Here is a 20,222-nt window from a genome sequence, read left to right as displayed (position 1 = left end):
GAGCTTTCTTCCAACTTACCTTCTCCATCACTACGAGTGTTCGCGCGATGTTGTTGGTTACCTAGTAACGAACGTACGGTGGCCGAGAATGTTCCGTCAACTTCCGTGTGTTCGCGCATCTGTGTTGCCTTGTAACGAACGCAATCTGGCCGAGATACGTACTGGCGGCAGGAAACTTCACTTTGTGTGCCTGCGCCTCGTATACAACGTTATATATAAAGCTTGCAGGACAACTTGGTTGGCATTGCCTTTTCAGCGTGAGAAATACACAGTGTGGCGTGTGAGCGTGTGAACTGGTTGAATTGCGTGTGTCTCACGGCCAATGCGTGAGACTTGAGAACCCTGCTATTGTATACTGTTCTGCACAATGATAGTCTATATAGATTAGCATTACATTATAAATATAATCTATTATTATGGAAATACCTGGCATGGATTGAAAAACACAGGTAACTCAAATATCATAGCAAACATGTTTATTGTCTTCAAAACGACTGTATCTCCGTGTTACAGCCATAGTTACAGCGCGATCTCTTGTTATCGAGGCTTCCTGGATTGTCACATGATTATGGCACTTCTTCATGTTCTAATACTGTGCACAGGGCGGCGAGGGCGCCCTCAGGCTATTGGTATGAATTGAAAACACATTAACAGAGTATACAAACGCTCATAATGATTACATCGACGCATTTGGGTATAAATTCAATAAATATTATTCCTGTCTATAGAAATCTGATGTAAACCTATGAGAATATATCAATATTTCTCCAAATCTGCACATTTTTTAGCTAAAAGCCCGGAAGGACGTTGTTTTGTGTATCGCTGTCATGACGACGGCACAGGAGTTTTTTTATGAATGAAAGCGGCTGACGCGCATAATTCATAACAAAGGTATCGACTCATTTTTTCATTTCATAACTCCTGACATAAATTAAGAAATAACTGTCGCTATAAGTTTCTCAGAATACAATAGTGGTCAAATTCTGAAACTTGAGTCTTATATCTTTGTAATGATGTATATGTTACCGGCCTCAGACCTAGGGGATATCTGGACTGGTAGCAAAGGACACACAGGCAGTGGAGCACTGTGTATCTGTGAAAACACTGTGAATAAATAAAGAGACAGACAAAATGAGTGTCGTTCCTTTGGTGCGTTAGTTTACTTCTGAGATCATAAAACTTTAGTAACTGTAAACACTTCTTGAGTTACATACACAAATAACATCTGCACATTAACTTATGTTATATGACTCATACGTGTACACATAAGATATATGAATACATACACACATGTATTCCATAGCCTGTTTCACATAAAGGCAATATATGATTTACATATTATGTGGAAAGAAGTGTGTGTACAGAATAAATCAATAAAGATTCACATAAATGTCACTCTCATTACTCACATAACTAGAGAGATGACAAATGTGTCACTTAAACACACAGAATGCATAAACTAAAATCCAACGCCATTTTACATACACCACTTCACCCTGATTGCCTCGTGTCACTCATTAAACATGTGCGCAAAGCACTCAAAATGGCTTTGAATTGTTAATGCACAGATAATACTCAACTACTCAATTAAAACACAAAAATAACAAGCAACCTCGCACTACCAATGCACTCAAACATCACAACAATGCTGTATGACTTAATACTTTTGAATGCATAACTAAATAAATCGTTTGCATTTGAGACCCTCGAGTTAATTCAATTTGTATAAAACACATTAGAACATGAAAAAGTTACTCCAAACACTTTCACAATTACGTTCCTAAACCTTCCTATAGTCATGTGAACAATCAGAAGAACGTTTAAAGTGCATATTATTTTACCTGTGAATAAATAAAGAGACAGACAAAATGAGTGTCGTTCCTTTGGTGCGTTAGTTTACTTCTGAGATCGCACCCGGGAAAAAGCTAGTCTCTATCCACCTTATTTTCGAACGCGGAAGTAAACATGGGTCCAATATCCGGTTTTTGTGCGGCACTTCCGTTTCCTCGCTTCCCTGGGCTAAATAACATATCGATCGCGAAGGATTATGCAGAGTTGATAGAAAAATGTTACACATGCCGTAGCAGATGAATACTACAAAGAACTAAAGCCCCGCCTCACTCAGTTAGGGTACCGGACCTGGTTGAAAACACTCATGCATCTAGCTGGCAGAGTGACAAAACTTCACCGGCGCCTTCAGCCCCGCCCTAAACATAGTCGAGCCAACGCTGGACTAATATAGAGGTATTTTGTCATGTCAAATGTATTAATAATGCCATAAGAATGCAACCAAAGCATAGGATGGATAGCAATAAGTAGATGGCTATAAATAGTTGTAAATCATACAAAATAAATGCCATGATCATGCCATTATGCCATGATCACTAGATTTTATACAGGGGTTACTATAATGATTTTGTTTCTCCTTGGAGTTTTTATCATGGTTTTTATTGAGACTTCATAGCCCAGCCACTTTTCTGGTATCGGGTGGTCTTCTATAGGTGCTCACGAAATGAAAAGAACAAACATACGGTCGTTTCGATGGTTTCTTCAAATGTAAAGCTTTTAACCACAGGCGAAGGGATTCCTCAGGCCGGCGACACACTGCGTGTCCGTTTTTATTTCGGCTCCCATGTTAACAGGTTAGAACGTGCACACTGCCTGCGTGACGCGTCTCACAGGCGCGGAAAACGCGTGCATGCTATAAATAGAATCGACGCCTATTTTTCACGCGACACGCAAGCGTTTTGGAAGCGTTTCCAGACTAAATAGAATAGGAAAAGATCTTTGTATTTAATTTTACATGAATACATATTAATAAATTACATTTTGATGTTTGAAATTTTAGGTTTTGACAAATGCAGATATAAATGCAATGAAAAAAAATCGATTTTCTAATATTGCACCTGTCAATACAGAACGAAATATTCTGTAGCCTGTTTTGCCGTCAATACTGCCGACGTTGTCTTTGCTGCTATATATATGTTTAACATTAAAGGCCTTCCACAACTCTCTCCCCATTATGTCGAATATAATCACCAATGAATGAGGATCATATGTCACCTAGCAGTGCCGCGTCAGACACGTTACTGGTGTGCAAAGACATGTAAAACGCCACGCAACAGAAACGCCACGCAGCCAGTGTGTCTCTGGTCGTAGGGCGCCTGATTAAAATGTCAATGATTTCGATGATTAAAACACTCCTGCTCCAAGTAAACCTTTCTTTTGTATCAGTTTATGACAACCTCTAACTGCACAAACAATCCCGGTCTTCCCCGAAGCCATGACGATGAGTTAGTTGTTAGGAACACTTGTTTAATTAACCGATATGGTGAAAAGTGATCAGCGCGCCAGTTACCGGAAGTGCCTGACCGGAAGTCTCGCACAAAATACCGTCAACTGGCTGCGTCCGTATTTCCGTTAAAAATAAGGTGAATAGTGTGCTTCACAGGAGCGCTCAAGCGCCATCCGCTGGCGTGGCGGTGAACTGATTCTGAACTATTGGTGTTCACATAAAAAAAATAGGGAGGTATAGGTTTTCAATTAATTATTGAATAAACATTTTAACACCCTTTACATATAGTTTGTCAAGGTATAACATTAAATCTGATAGTAACTTTGAACTATTTATAAAAAAACCGCTTCAGTGCGCCCGCGCTCTGGCAACGGTTAACAGGTACAATATGTAATAAAATATCAAAAAATCACTTGCACAGTGTGATATATTTCCCGAAGTTGTGTACTTAACATATCCCAAAAGTTCCCAAAGATTTTTTATTTCAGAAAAATTACAATTTTAAATAATGACTCATCCCTGGTCAGTGTCACCTGTCAATGACGTTATATCCACGTTATCCCTGGTTTCTGAACGTACTGTTACATCTAGCGGCACACTCACACTGTTGTTATTTCATTCAAACATTATGGACCATGGCAAGCAGACTTTGGGACAAAAGGAGAACTAAAACGAGAATCAATATCATCGTGGCGTTTTCGAGATGCCGAGAGCTCCACATCGTCTGCAACTAACTTCGACTTGACAGAGACGCCACTCTTACATGTACTTTATTAGACAGGTGAGCAAATGTTCATAAAACTAATCAATGTTATATAGCTCAACATGATGAAATGTTAGAATATGATCAGTATGTTATTCTAATGTCGATCAAGCTTACTGCTAGTCTCATACTATCAGGGTTGGATTGGAAATAGAGTCGGTTTCAGATGCGAGTGAAAACAAGTTTATTGAATTAGAAATCAATGTAGTGAGAGACAAAGTCCAAAGTTCGAAGAGTGGCCGAGAAGTGGTACAGGGTAGCGCATGGACGCTGTGAGACTCCTCAGGCAAAAAACAGGGATCCAGTAACAGAATTCCAAATAGAAACACGAAGATGAGAAACCAGAGACACGAACAGGAACAGGACTCGACCACAATTAACCCAAACGATCTGACAACACAGGATGGAAATCACAGACATTAATAGCTGATGAGTGATCAGGTAGTTAGCAGACACACCCACAAGTTCACACGCACACACACATGAGAGAATGAGTCACTGAATCCATGACACATACAGCCAACAAACTAACACATAGAATAAAATTATCAACACACTCAAATGCAGTTCAGTGCGATAGTGAGACCAAGTGAAACAGCGCTGTGTTATCTCACAAGTTTAATTTGTCAAATAAACTGACCTGTGTGAATACTAGTAATTCAGCACTTGTGGGTAGTTCGGTAGAATGAAATGTCCTTATTCCTTTATATCCGTGGGACTCGGTGTGGCGCTGTCTCTCATTAGCAATCGCGACCTGCTTCATACCACAGTCATGTTAAAAACATCAATGTATTCACTCATCCATAAACATTATTAGATCCATCAGCATGACGACAAGTTCCATAATTCCGCTTATGCGTCATCAACCTACGTTTATCCCATTCACATATCTTCGACTAGGCTGTTTCCTCCACCTCAAAAAGATTCTGTGGTTACTTGTATGCTTTTCTCAAATAACCACACTATCTATATTGCAGCCATCATATCCTATCCAAAAAACTGTCATTTCATATTATTTTAGCTTCCAAAGTGGCTTTTTAGAATTTCAGATTAGCTCTGCTAACTCTTCAGCCAGCCGTACTTTATGCTGATGCTACTAGATTTGTTCGAAAGTTTACACTTACCAACATCTCTTGGTTTCCCCACAGAATTTATGATCTTTGATGAACATAAAAGCCTGCAAATGCTACTGCTTACAACTGAATACTTATTTTATTCTTTCATATACTGTATATGCTATCATCTTAAATCATTGATTATCAACCACACAGTTATCAATCTTGCTTTCTTAGTTAAATTTCATATACATTTATATATTTTTGGTTGTATTTTATTTTACATTACGTGCACTTACATGTACTTACAGTGTACTTACCTAAGAAAGTACAAGGTAAAACTGGCAAATGTGTGTGTGTGTGTAGCTAAAACATCCTTCCCTAAATTCTTCTTTTTTTTTTTTTTTTTTTTTTTTATCCACAGAGCGGATGAACTTTAGATTTTTGTTTGGGATAGTTTTGATTGGTTTCAGATCTAAAGCTTACATGTAATCTGGTATTATTTTAGATTATTTTATTTTCCACAATCCACAAGGGTTAGAACAGTGACCTCAATGGGTTCTTCAGTAGGGGCCTGCATTGATTTTAGACTTTTAAACCTAGAATTATGACCTGTTGATGCCAAAATTATACATTTTGTGGGGTTGGTAAGTACATGCAGAAATGTGCGTATGAACAACATCATTGGATTCAATGATAAACATGTGGTGTGATGCTTAAATCAGTGCGCTTCTGCAGAATACTGTTCAATCAAGAGCCCCAGGCTGTCAGCTTAATAGCATGCTACATGTTTGATATAATTATATAGATTAAGTGAGATCAAAAGCACTATTATATAGGTAATCATTTAATCCCCCTCAAATGCATTTATTCCTGTTACAGCAGCCTTATCAAAAGCTATTTGCATGTTATTGTCTTGCCAAGTTTGAGAGCAAGAGGAAAATGGGAAGCAGGTTTCTTTTTGTTGCTTGTGATTGCCCCCACATGTCTTGTTTTACTGAATGAACTCTGACTTGGCATTGAGACAAAGATTACAAACCATATACTGACTCATCTTTGCATTTCAATGGGAGCGAAAAATTTAGCCGTATAAGCTCTTTGGACTGTATATATTCTACTGTACTTTCAGAGCTGCAATTGGTCAAATAAGTATGAATAAAACTTCAGAAGTTAAAACACTATCTAAATATCAGCTCCTTTTAGAACCATTTGTTTTATTTCTTAGCATCAATGTGCTTTTCATTTCTCCATTTTTTGTTCAATTATGAATTTGATATGTACATTTCTTATGCAGCTTGAGAGCATTCATCTTAGCCCACTGGGCCCTTATTAGTGTAGTTGCTATGGAGGAGTGTGTTGCATGAATAATACACTTTCTTCTTCCTCCTGGGGAGTTTGAGCGATGGAGCTAGTAACTGAAGTGAACATTAGTAATGCCATTATGTAACTAAAGGTGGGACCAAGTTCACCAGCCATTATTATGACCCCTCCATCCGACACTCACATGCTAAAAGCCCTCTTTTTTTAAAAATGCCTTCCTTTGACACAATTTTTGTAAATCAAAAAAAAAATATTCCTGCTATTCCTGGTAATTGTCAAACAGTTCTCAATAATTTGAAGTGTTTACATTAAACATGGCCTTTTGAAAAGCTCAGTAAAGCATAGGATAAATACATGTTCTGTAAGCAGGTTAATAGCACAGCGTTTGCCATATAGGAGAAACAAAATGGCTGGAGAACCGCGACTGACACATGTTAATCTGTCTTATGAAACACATAAAAATGTACACACATCCATCCATCTAATATAATCACCCGGCAATAGTACATCCTACTTTACCTGCATACATATAGTGTGCATGCGTAAAACAAATATATACGGTATAGGAAATCTAATCTCGGCCGCATGATTGTTTATTTCATTGCAAAATGTAACTATTGTATATTGTCGACCATTTCTTTATATAAAGTTTGATATATACGTATGTCCAACTTTTTCCAAATACAGTATACTAGCATAGGGTGATATAAACTACAGTATATAGTATATCTCAACTGCTTGATTGCTTGTATCATCACAAAATGCAGATAATATTGCTCATCTCTAATCTGCTAAATGCAACTAAGATATTATAAACATTATATATATATTCAAATCATGAAGTTGCTTTGAAACTCTGTGAAAAGTGTTGTTCAAAAACATTTGACTTGACTTATCTTGTGTGATTCATTCATTAATGTTGATATTCTTTTAAAAATGCAATTACGTCTCGCTAAAGGATTACAAAATCGGTGCACCCTAATCGGTTAGTCTATCCAAAGTCTATCCTCCTGTTGCAGGAGTTTTCATTTGGCCATGTCTGTCCTTGTCAAGCTCTGCATTCTTGGAGGGATGTGAGTTGACAGGAGAGAATCTCTGGACTGTTCTTCTCCTGCCAGACTGCTATCATGGTGACATTTCCATGGCATTTCCTGGCTTCCTCTTACACCCTCACCCTCAATATCCGAAAGACTTTCCAAGGTGAGCTTGAACTTACTTTGGCTCCATCAAGAGGTTTCACTCCCTTGGTGGAGACCTGGAGAGACGCTGATTAATATATTTTGCCTCTGTTCTGTTTTTTACTTGAACTTGTAGTTGCTCTCCGTTCAGTTTAGTCAGCATGTCTTGTCATATAAGAGCTGGTTGAACTCTGGAAATTAGAGAGAGGGCAGACGGCTCTAAAAGCTTTTCTCTGCCAGTCGTGGTTCTTAGTGGGAGAGGCGAGTGTACTGGGCAGGAGGCAGTGAACTGGTAGGAGGCTGATACTGCACTCCCCGTAAAGGATGAAGACAGAATTAGGCCACGTATGAGCTGTGTAAGCTCTTACCCTGCAAACTCTGTGAGCTGAACATCTCTTTAATGTGCCTGCATAGGCATTAATGTGAAGGTGTGGTTTTTCTGTGGTACAGTGATTCTTGATTAAGGAACAGTGTTCTAAATTACAGTATTGTGACATTGCTTCACTACTGAGTACATGTAAGATGTGCAACTCAAAGTTTGAAGACATAATTTAAACTGAATTGGCCGCACCCCATAAAAAATGTAATTGGAATTTGATTTGGAATGACAGGAAGAGGAATTTACATTCTGTCTATCTATCTATCTATCTATCTATCTATCTATCTATCTATCTATCTATCTATCTATCTATCTATCTATCTATCTATCTATCTATCTATCTATCTATCTATCTATCTATCTATCTATCTATCTATCTATCTATCTATCTATCTATCTATGTCTTCGTATTGTTCTATCATTCTGTTGATCTATCCATCATTTAATCGATCTATGCATATAAACCTCTACACCTCCAGGCTTTTAAACTTTCAAACAAGGCTTTGCAAGCCACCATGCAACGTTTTCTTGATAAACATTGCTTGTTTAATAAAAACTTTGAATTTCAATTAGTTTCAGTTATTCTTCATTACTTTCAAATCCGAATAGCAATTATACATCCTCTACATCCACTCCTCTCATTTTAAAATTGGGGTTTGAATTGCTATTAACTAAATTAATAAAGTTATAATTCTCAATTAAATTCTGAATGGTGCACAACTGTGCGAAATAGATTGGGGTTGGAACATTGTATGTCACGGCTGGTGCAATGCAAAAAGGTGCGAGGACTCAAGTGCAGGAGAAATTATATTTATTTACAAAAGAAAACAAACATAAAACAAAACCCACGAGGGGGAAAACATAACTAATAAATACAAAACAAAAACAGAACATGAACATGAACTTACTGGAGGATCACGGGGAACGGGAAACATTAGAACAACGTACCGACACAGACTGCAAACAAGAAGGGACTTATAAAGGGAAACTAATCAGAGGGGAACAGGTGGATGAACTCAAACAATAATCAGATAACAAGGGGGAGGGATCAGACAATGACCCGAGCACATGGCCCAAAATAACAAAACACCCATGTGCAGCACAAGACAGGACAGGCATGTGACATTACCCCCTCCCTACGGAGCAGCTACCAGACGCTCCATAAGACCAGGGCGGGACAGACCAGGGCGGGACAGAACAGGGCGGGACAGGAACAGACACCGGCTCAAGAAACAGACACCGGCTCGGGGGCGGCCATCTTGTCCGGAGACAGTGGATCGGCAGACGTGACGTGAACAGTCTCTGGATCGGCAGACGTGACATGAACAGTCTCTGGATCGGCAGATGTGACGTGAACAGTCTCTGGATCGGCCGGCAGGGCGAGCAGCTCGGGCGGGGCCGGCAAAGCAGGGCGCCTGGGCGTGACGGGCAGAGCAAGTCGCCTGAGCGACGCGTCAGGGATGGCAGTCACCTCCGGGATGGTTTCTGGGTTAGGAGCCACCGGACAAGTCGTTGTGGAGGGGTTTCTCCTCCTCCTCCATCTCCGGACCACCGGACTCGAGACCACTGGAATTGGGACCACCGGACTCGGGACCACCGGACTCGGGACCACCGGAACTGGGACCACAGGAACTGGGACCATCGGAACTGGGACCACCGGGACAGTCACGGAGGGAGTCTTCCTTCTGAGACCACCGGAACTGGGACCACCGGCACTGAGACCACCGGCACTGGGACCACCGGAACTGGGACCACCTCCCTGGCAATTCTCTCCCGATGGCGAATGAGACCCTCCACCATCACCTCAAAACTGACCCAATCGAATGCTCTTCGGATCAGCCAGTCCATCGGCTCGTCAAGCGCATGATTAAATAAATCCTTACAAGCCTCCTCGCTAAGGTTCAGCCCCTCAGCTGCGCTACTGAACCTCCAGCTGAACTCTCTCACCTCCGTCCCCTGCTGACGGAGGGAGACTAGCTCCTTAAATTGGAGTATCCGCTCCCATTGCGGACAGGAGACTGGTTGCGCACCTCTTCTCCGCTGAGTCCTCATATGGTCGGTACGTTATGTCGGGCGAGCAGGGCGAGCAGACAATGACCCGAGCACATGGCCCAAAATAACAAAACACCCATGTGCAGCACAAGACAGGACAGGCATGTGACATTGTACTTAAGTTTGTACTTTGAAAGAGTCATATTTAAATGTCACAAATTTGATTATTTGATTTGTAATCATAAAATAGTCATAAATAGTGCAGACTATTATGTTTGTAATTGATTATACATTGCGACATTCTTTGTTTTAAAATGTTCAAACTTTATTTCCTAGCTTAAATGAAAAAAATAAAAAATAAAAAAATGGTATAGTTGCTATAGCTATAGTGGGAAAAAAAGGCTCTCTGGAGTCCCCAGCCTCATAAGACACATACAGGTCATGTGCACATGACCTCACTGTTGCTCTGCGCTGGTGCTTTGCTTGATTTGGCTTTACTGGAAGTCTGATTTGAGCTCCAGCTGCCCGCTTGCTCACCTCTCTACCTCCCAAATGCTCGGCTCAATCTGCTCATGATAACTCAGACATGGAGGCTGTCTGAGCCCCTCTAACCTCCATCACCTTCACCCTGGAGAGCATTTGAGGGGACTCTAATTAAAACACCTACTTCCTCTGGATGTCAAGGTACAATTATCCAGTGGGCTGTTTGTTTTATGTGATGCTCTATAGATGGTTCGGTGTGTAATTATCTTAGATGGATTGCTTTATTTAGTGACAGCTTTATTTGCATGAACCTCACAGAAGTCAAATATTGGTGATCCAATCGATGGCTGAAAAGTTTGTGCAGTAAAAACCTGCACAGGTTCAGACGTCAACACTGTAATTATCATAATCCAACCAAGTGATCACCATATCTCTCCATATTAATGCGTTACAATTTCCATACCATCTCAGTGACATTACCCACAATCTGCATAAATGAATACATTAGAGAGTGTAACACATTTGGGTTGCTTACCTGTCTCACTTCAATAAGGTTTGAGTTGATTTGTATAAGTGAGCAACTAAAATGAATTCTCTTTTGGGAATTTAGACGGAAGCGTCCGTCAGAGAGTGATTAATTGTGCAGGAAACATCGGGCGCTTTGCTGTGTTTAACCACCGCTGAGGATTTACTATTCTGCATTGGAGCCGGGCTCTTCTGATAGATTGGCTTCCATTGTGACTTGTCGGAAAATCGGGATGCGTGAGCCAGCCAACATCAATTACTTTCCTGCCACAAGCACAAGCCTCCCAACAACGGCTGACATTCTTGTTGATCCCCCTGACTTGCACCACAAAAGGAAACAGCACAGAGGACAAAGCTTTGTTTCATCGGCCACAATGCCTGGCGATGTCTCTCAGGAACGTGTGCAAATGGGGCATACGTCCCCCTCCTTCCTTTCTTTCGCTACCGTTTCTCCTCCTCATACTGTCTCTCTCCAACCCTGTCTTGCTCTCCCTCTTCTTACTTCCATCTCTCTGGAGGTAGAGAGGGGGCTGTCACAAAGCTTTGTGCGGTTATAGATCGTCATGTCAGAATGCAGGCTTAGCTGTCACCCTCTCCTTCAGGATGCAGAGGACTTTTAATAGAGTTCTGGCAAGGTTATTACATGATGTGTCCCTTTAATTAGCTACTACTCTCATTATAGTTTATAAGATACAGTGCTGGAGTTCACCAATGTTGAAAGGGTTACCTTCTGTGGCGCATATCTTCTTTCAGTGACTTTTTTTAAGTATGTTGTCTAAGAACACTAACTGACTTCATGCAATGTATAAAACCAGCAGAAAAAAAAACAGCAATTGAAAAGTTTTAAGTCTCTTGTGCTCTGAAATAACTATTTCCTAAAATAACTCTTTTCTGTTTCATTATATTTTATAATGAAATTTATTCCAAAGCTGAATTTTCAGCAGCCATTACCTCAGTCTTCAGGGTCACGTGATCCCTATAAAATGTTATTTTACAGCATTATTTTCAAAATGTCTTAGTATCGTCGATCGTCTTTGATTAATGGAAACTTCAAAAGAACAGCATTTATTCACATTATAAGTGTCTTTATGTAAATTTTTATCAATTTAGTTAATCCTTTCTGAATAAAAGTATACATTTATTTTAAAAAATACTTACTGATCCCAAATTTCTGAATGGTAGTGTAATATCCTTTGGTTTTGCATGTACAATCAAAATTTTGAAAAGTGTCATCCAGAGCTCTTCTGCTTAGGACCCTATTTATACAATTTACATTTTGTTGGTCTTTGCACTTAAGAGCACATTGACCATAACTTTGTAATACATCTCTCTACTCCACCCATGCCCTCTTGCAGAACTTGCAACTGATATTTTGAAAGATTAAGCTGACTGCCCTGCAATTTCATCTAGGAACTTTTGACAGCATGCAACCCGATGCAGGCACTCTAATGTTTTAAACATCAGTATGGTATTGATAGGCCATGAGATATGGGCCCTCTAGGGGTTCTTATGAGCTTGACTTGCTTGCAAATGCAGGAATTGTGAAGACTAAAAGATTACAAGCTACTCCAGAACAACCGGTCCATTGTCTGAATGTTGTTTTTAAAAGCTCTTAGTGAAATTAGCATTTTGATTGGTCAATCATGATGTCACAAGAGTTTTTTTTTTTTTAGGGGGGGCGCATAAAATACATTTATAATGGTACGATTTCAAATAAATGCTGTTCTTTTGTACTTTCTATTTATCAAATAATCATTAAAAAATGGTATCCAAAAAAAACAGCATGGCTGTTTTCAACATTGATAATAATTTGAAATGTTCAATGATTCTTAAGCAGCAAATCAGCATATTAATGATTTCTGAAGGATCATGTGACACTGAAGTAATGATTTTAAGGTGTCATTGTTACAGTGTAATTGTATTTAAGTACTGTGTAATGTATGTATTTAAGTACATGTATAAGGTTAGGGGTTTAAGTACTATAAGGTTAGGGTAGGATTAGGGTTTGGTTCAGTGCTATTTGTATGTAATTATGTAATTTGTATGTAATTATGCATACTTTACTGTTATGTAACAAATGTAACAAAGACACTGTAAAATAAAGTGTTACCTAAAATAATTTAATTTATATTTATGTTATGTTTATATTTATGTTTTTCATACTATTTGCACAGAAAATATTATCTTAAATATTTAAGTACAACTTTAATATTTAAGTTGGTAATTGTTATATTGCTGGAATCATGACATCTTTGCTTTCAAGTTCACCCTGGAGATTTACTTATACTTAAGTAAGTTACTTATACATATATATATCTATATATATATATATATATATATATATATATATATATATATATATATATATATATATATATATATATATATATATTGGAATCTGATTCCAAAAAGTCTGTAAATCACCTCATATTTTACAGCATAAAAGAGGGAAAACAAACTAAAGTGGAAACAGAATCAGCTGGGGGAGACAATCCTCCTGCCAAGGCACATTACATTAAATGTACATATGCAACATATTATCTACTTACCTAATATATGCCACATCTGTCATACTTTCACTGAATCAGTCAATTACTTATAATGTCATTAAACTGACATCCTGTCAAATAGCATTCCTCTATAACCTTACCTTGACCTTTTCACATACTCATATAATTTGATTAATTTCTGCTCCGATTTAACTCTCTGACGGATTGTAGCGAGTGAGTGAAATGCCAGATTTGCCAGAATGCCAGACTCTCTCTCTCTCTCTCTCTCTCTCTCTCTCTCTCTCTCTCTCTCTCTCTCTCTCTCTCTCTCTCTCTCTCTCTCTCTCTCTCTCTCTCTCTCTCTCTCTCTCTCTCTCTGTGTGTTGACACAGAGGTAATGCAGTGCCCATGATATCCTTTATCCCTAAAGTGCTTGAGATGCAAGCGCTTACACTGCAAGCCATGTTTTATAAACTGCTGATGTCTGTTTCTAACCCATCTGTTCATCTAACCCATTATGTGGGTTGTGAAAACTTGCATACATAAAAAAAGTCAGTCTACTTATTTATATTTGTCTATATTACAGGACCCTGTCATCCAAACCCTTGTCACAATGGAGGCACCTGTGAAATCAGTGAAACGTTCAGGGGCGACACATTCATTGGATACGTCTGCAAGTGCCCATCAGGCTTTAACGGAATCCATTGCCAACACAGTAAGTTCATACAGTAACTTATACAACGCTGTTGAGGTGGGAGGGTTGTTCGATGACTACTGTTGCTGCATTCAGTTGTTATATTGTGCTCCACTTTTTCTGAACACATGAATGCATCTTATGTAAACATGCCTAGTTCCCTATCAAAAGCTAGTCTCTATGCTGCACTCATATGATATGGGAGAACATCTTTTTTTGACCGATTGTGAAGCATGGGTAGCAAGTGGCAGATTTATGCAATTTGCACTCCTAAATTCTTGTGTCGTATCGTGTTGTGCCCTAGGCGTGGACAAGAAACATGTCAGACTACATGTTGCTTCCGACCAATCATCACTTGCTGTTTTTAACGACATACATGATGTCATCGAGAAGGCGGAACTAGCAAATGACTTCCAGAAACAAGATTGTAAACAAACAATGGCTACCAAAGTGGCGTGTTAGCTTAATGCTAATTCCTGTACTAACCTAGTTGCTGGAGCACCTCCGCTAGTTTGCCAGCCTTCATCTGTCGTGGTAGTCCCTCAAGGAAACATTATAGTTGCATTAGTATTGCTGCAGTAGTATTGTTTCAATAGTTCCACAAACCTTTCCGCCATTGGATAATTCCACCCAGCAGCACAAATACCATCATCTCTTTTTCATTTCATCATATTTGAAAGCTGTGTACGGAAGAGCTTCTGTGCTCCTATTGGTCAACATCACAGATGTGACGGAATCTTTCGTGGAGTACCGAAAAAAAACATGTTTTTTTTTTTTTTTCTGTAGTTATTTTATTAGATTTCAAAAACTAATATAATCCTTAGGTTACATTCTGCATGTGATTTCATATTTAGTTTTCAAGTCAAATTATTTAAGATTGAGGGAAAAACACATGCCGTGCATTCAAATACTTAAGGCGAAAAGCAGTATGCGAAAAGAGTAGCATGTCGGAATTCACAGTATTCAGAAAAAAGTAACCGGATGACATTCTACTTCCTCTGAGATTCTGAAATGTGCATCAAGTGGACACTTTACTATCCCATGAGGCCATGGGAGATGAAATTTTACTGTCAGACAGTTAATGTAAGCGATTTCATATGCAGAAAATTATATTTCCTCTTATTATTAAACAGTATTTAATTGGTAGTGTCATATTAATAGGCTAATATAATTTGTTTGTATTTACATCCACGCAAATGCAAGTGCACACACATTGTTTTGTGCTGTGATTACGGCAAACAAAGGCAGATGTTATTGCCTGATTTTTTTTCAGTTGTGTTTTTTTTTTCTCCTCCACTGAACATATGGTCAGAAGCTGTCTGATATTTTGCCACTCCAGCAGAAAAAAGGCAGAAAAATCAACATTTTACTTTTGCATATTAAGTGTGTATGATTGTGTGTGGATACAAGCTGGAAGACAAACCAGAGATGAAAAGGGATTTGAATATAAGCTCCTTAACTGTTCTACTGCTGTAACTTATAGTGTCTCTGTCTTACTCCTTAATCTTAAAATTATCTCAGTAATAATTGTTTAATCCAGGGGATCCTTTCAATTGTCTATTGATTTTGCGATTTGCATGGGGAAACCATTTTGCTGTGTTGCTTGTGTGTCATTGAGATACTATTAACTTTTTTATTCATATTTTGAATTCATTTTTATTTTTATATGTTTTATACTATTTTGTGTGTTTTTTATATTGTTTTTATTATATTTTTATTTCAGTTTTGAGGGGGGAAATGTCAAATGGTAACAGAAAAAAGTGAAGAAGAGAGAATATTTAACATTGTTACCTAACGGATGTTTCTGCTGCTTAGCAGTCTGTTTGAGAAGTGTGTCACTGGTTAAGGGCTACCTATGTAGCAAACCATGTAGCAAAATTATGCAACAAAATATCAATAATAACATAAAAAAAAAAAAAAATTGCCCATCTCATGTTAACAAGTGTATATATATAAAAAAGAGTAAATTCTGTGAAATAATTTTCATGATTTTTCCTGCATGGATGTGTGGCCAGATTAACAGTGATCAACACATCTACAGTAACAAAGTTAATTTTAATACAGTCATGACAGTTTCATAATATGTGTCCATGCCCAACTATTGTTCAAGATTTGCCGCATTAATGTCCACAATCATCTTGTTTTTGTCAGTGGTGGTTCTAGCTTGGATGGTGCACTGTGTGACCCCCCCCCCCCCCCCCTACCCCTCACCCCTCTCACCCCCTTTACAAAATTGTGAACACACACAAATGGAGTGACGGATTCACAGATAACATGCATAGAACAAATAAAATAAAAATAAAAACTCATACAACATGCATTGCAATATGCAAAACACCATGTTTGACTGTAATGCTGTCATATTTCTGTTTTTAAATACACTTCAGTAAAAAAAAAAAATGTTAAAATGTTAAACCGTTGTTATGATAACAATTTTGTAATGTCTAAACATAAATCTTAATGAAAAATTTGGGAATAGTACATGATCCATTGAGTGATGCTCTGCAGCCATCTATTCGCTGTAGTTAAAAATTCATGTTTTTGTTTTCCAGTAGATGACAGCAATCTTCCAATAAACCATGGCACTTAAAAATAAATAAATAAATAAATAAATAAATAAATAAATAAATAAATAAATAAATAAATAAATAAATAAATAAAAATTATATATATATATATATATATGTGTGTGTGTGTGTGTGTGTGTGTGTGTAAATGCTATTTTATATAAATGTATATATTGAAATTATTACAAATTGAGGAAAATAAAAAAAAAATACCATAGATCCCCCAAATCTGCACAACTGTACAGTAAATAAATAAAGTGAGTTATATTACCTTTTTTTTTAAGTCCAACTGAAATCAAAATTGACCCTATTTGCTTTGTTAGCGCATATTACTAGTCTTGTGGTGAAAAATTAATCAGTGCAAGTTAATACACAGAAAAAAAATTGTTTGCCGTCGTAATCTTTAATCAAAGTCTGAAAAGTTACTTCCGGTCTGGAATGGCTTTCTCTGATGATGTAGGTTTGACGGCTTGGGTTGGGAAACGCTTAACCACTCCCATCAAACCGTTAGTCTGAGCAGAGATGGAGAGGAGGAGCGCTAGAGTAAAATCCTGCCCTCTCTTCAATATTCCTTTTCACTGGGAAATACATCACAACACTGGAGAAAAGTCGTTTGCAACTTCTGGTTCACGCTGACTTTAAATAACATTATTATGTTACAAAATCAAGCTAGTTGGACAGAAAAAGGAATATCGTTGCGCTATGTGTAATTGCATAGCAAAACGTGGCATAAAGTATTAGCCTATTTTATTATATTCATAATATTACTCATGATGCAATGAATGATGTGTATACCTTTATTTTTTGCATACGTCTGCTCTTCATTCTCCCAATTTAGGCTACCCAGCTGGACGTAAAAAAGTTGGGTGTAATCTCTACGCTGGGTTTAGCTACGTCCAACCTTCCGATAAAGATTTACACCTGTTGCACCAAATAATGGTACATTTACATGACAACAATATGCTTAAAACTGAGATGTTTTTCCTTTGAGTTTTCTGCGTACAGACGACACCATTGTCAAAACGATCCCAGTTCACATGGATCTGCAAAAACGACTAAAAACGCTGTATTCTGCTGCCAGGTCATTAGATGGCGATGAAGCACTATAGACTGAACCTTCAGAGATTTGCTTTGTTTACAGGCAGACCGGTTTCAAAAACTTGCGCTTTAAAACCCCATTTCAAAAGTTTGCGTTTTCAGGCTCCCAAAACACTGTTGTTGTGTAAATGAACGGCCAAAATGCATAAAAAGTTTTACGTTTTTAGTTGAAAACGGTGTTGTGTTAACAGCCCCTAAAACTGTGAACAGGCGGCAACTGCACATCATGATACATTATAGTTAAAGATAAATTATTTACTTAAAGTTGGGAATTGTTCCTGCTTATTAAAAGTGTGTGAGAACTACAGTATATATAAGCCTACTGCAAATGTCTAAAGTGCTCATTCTGATTTCTGAATACAGATTTATTTATTATTTTTTGTTGTGCTTACAACTTAATTCACTTTGTCTGTCAATTTGAATTTAAGTCTAGATTAAGTCTAGAACACACTTGCCCGAAAAAAAGTGTGGGAAAGAGTTTACATTTTATTGAAAGCGAGGGGGTCATGTCTTCAACATCCCCCACATGTTCTACGCCCATATGTTATGTGTTAGATATTATTGTTTTTGTTAGTAACTTAATTTTAAATGATTTACTGGTTGGCTAAAAATCAATTGCTATGAAATATTATTTCCAAGCACATCCCTCCAAGCAAGATGATGCATGGCATACAATTTCTGTGCCCAATAATCCCAGATATTTCCAACATAATTACATACAGAAATTTTGTGTTAGGTCATTTACCTGTGTCGGCAGAGTGTATTGAGACACATCCGTGATCGATCTAACGATGTTATATTATCCAGCACGAATAATCACTAACATTACAGCTCACGTCTGCAGTAAAAAGTAATTTGCAGACATTAAACTACTGTAATCTTGTCTGTGTTGGAAAACACTCTTTTCAGAATAATTTCTTTTAAAGTCCCCATGAAATCAAAATTGACCCTATTTACTTTGTTAGCGCATATTACTAGTCTTGTGGTGAACAATTAATCCGTGCAAGAAAATATTTAAAAAAAAAATTTTTTACCATGGTAATCTTTAATCAAAATCTGAAAATGCCCCTCCCCTCTGCATTGGAGGACCTTCTCCGATCACGTAGGTTTGAGGAATTGGTTTGGGCAACGCGTAACCACTCCCCTCAAACCGTTAGTCTGTTATGAGCAGAGATGGAGAGGAGGAGCACTAGAGTAAAACCCTGCCCTTTGTTCAATATTCCGTTTCACTGGGAAATACGTCATAACACTGGAGAAAAGTCGTTTGCAACTTCCGGTTCACGGGGACTTTAAGCTTGTGTATGTTTTTAGATGAAGCTGTTAAATTAAGCAATCTCATGCAGTTCTTTCCCCTTTGTGTTTTTTTATAATGCCCACTAGGAGGTGTATGTTTTCTTTGATTGTTTTCCCTGAAGATATACTTTGTGATTGAAAATGAAAGTAAAAGATTGACGGTCCAAAAAAGAGTTAGCCTGAGACGTATGCTATGCCAGATGGTGCTACAGGTATTACTTCTACGCAGGACTTAAAATGGATTTTTTTCGTCCAGCCTAGAATTAAAACCGGGTGTACCTCTGTATGGTGCAACCGGCCCCTGGTGGCTTAGACCTTTTTTCTAATCCATAATTTCAATTTTCCCAACTAATGTCACCTCACTGGACGTCCCAAGGTGACGTAAATCAACCCCCTCTACTCCTTACTTTTTTGCGGCCGCCCCCATGTGTTCCCCCGCAAGATGACAACCTGGGCAGCTGCCCATGTCGTCCATACCTAAATCTGCCCCGGACCAAAGTAGTCATTAATAAGTTGAGCAAAATGTTCCGCCGACCACAGTGCATTTAAAGCATTAGCCACTGACTGAGCCCTCTCACTATCATCCATATCCATTACAAAACAGGCGTATGAAATATCAAACTAAAAGCTTAGAAATTTCTGCTGTGTTTCCTTTTTGTGTATTCAGAGCATGCTTCCATGAGACGACATTGCGCCACAGCGCAGGGTGTTTTTACCGAAACACGTTATTGTGACTGTTTAGCAATGTGCTTTTGTTTACATCAGCATGAGTTTGAAAATCACATTTCATTGGTTCAGACTCATGCCATTGGAATAAGAACGATCGTCGAGAAACGAGCAGAGAAAACAGCATTGTATCATGGATTATTAAAACAAAGGAAAGATTTAAGAAGGTAAACATTTTAGAAAACATACAAATAAAGATAATTTTATATGTAAATAATTATGTTGACTAATTATTCTAGTATTCTATTAAATTAAATTATATTTTTGTATAATATATTCTATAATAACTGCAATAGATTAGGATGCAAGCATTTGTTAAGGCTGCTGTTGGACGAGATTCATGATAATGGCAAATGGGGCACAGG

At 38.1% G+C, this 20,222-nt stretch overlaps 1 protein-coding gene across 3 annotated transcripts in view; it reads left to right on the top strand.

The window, feature by feature from the left end:
• Positions 1–20,222, top strand: part of edil3a (EGF-like repeats and discoidin I-like domains 3a) — a 183,832-nt gene that overhangs the window by 64,243 nt on the left and 99,367 nt on the right. For all 3 annotated transcript variants that reach the window (XM_081366964.1, XM_081366963.1, XM_081366962.1), the window contains one exon: positions 14,066–14,194. In XM_081366964.1, coding sequence (XP_081223090.1) covers positions 14,066–14,194 — 129 coding nt within the window. The remainder of the gene's footprint in view (positions 1–14,065; positions 14,195–20,222) is intronic.

Source organism: Scardinius erythrophthalmus (genome assembly GCF_964197995.2).
Source record: "Scardinius erythrophthalmus genome assembly, chromosome: 5".
Taxonomy (NCBI): domain Eukaryota; kingdom Metazoa; phylum Chordata; class Actinopteri; order Cypriniformes; family Leuciscidae; genus Scardinius; species Scardinius erythrophthalmus.
Note: the sequence above shows the minus strand (reverse complement) of the source record. Positions and strands in the feature narration are given on the sequence as shown.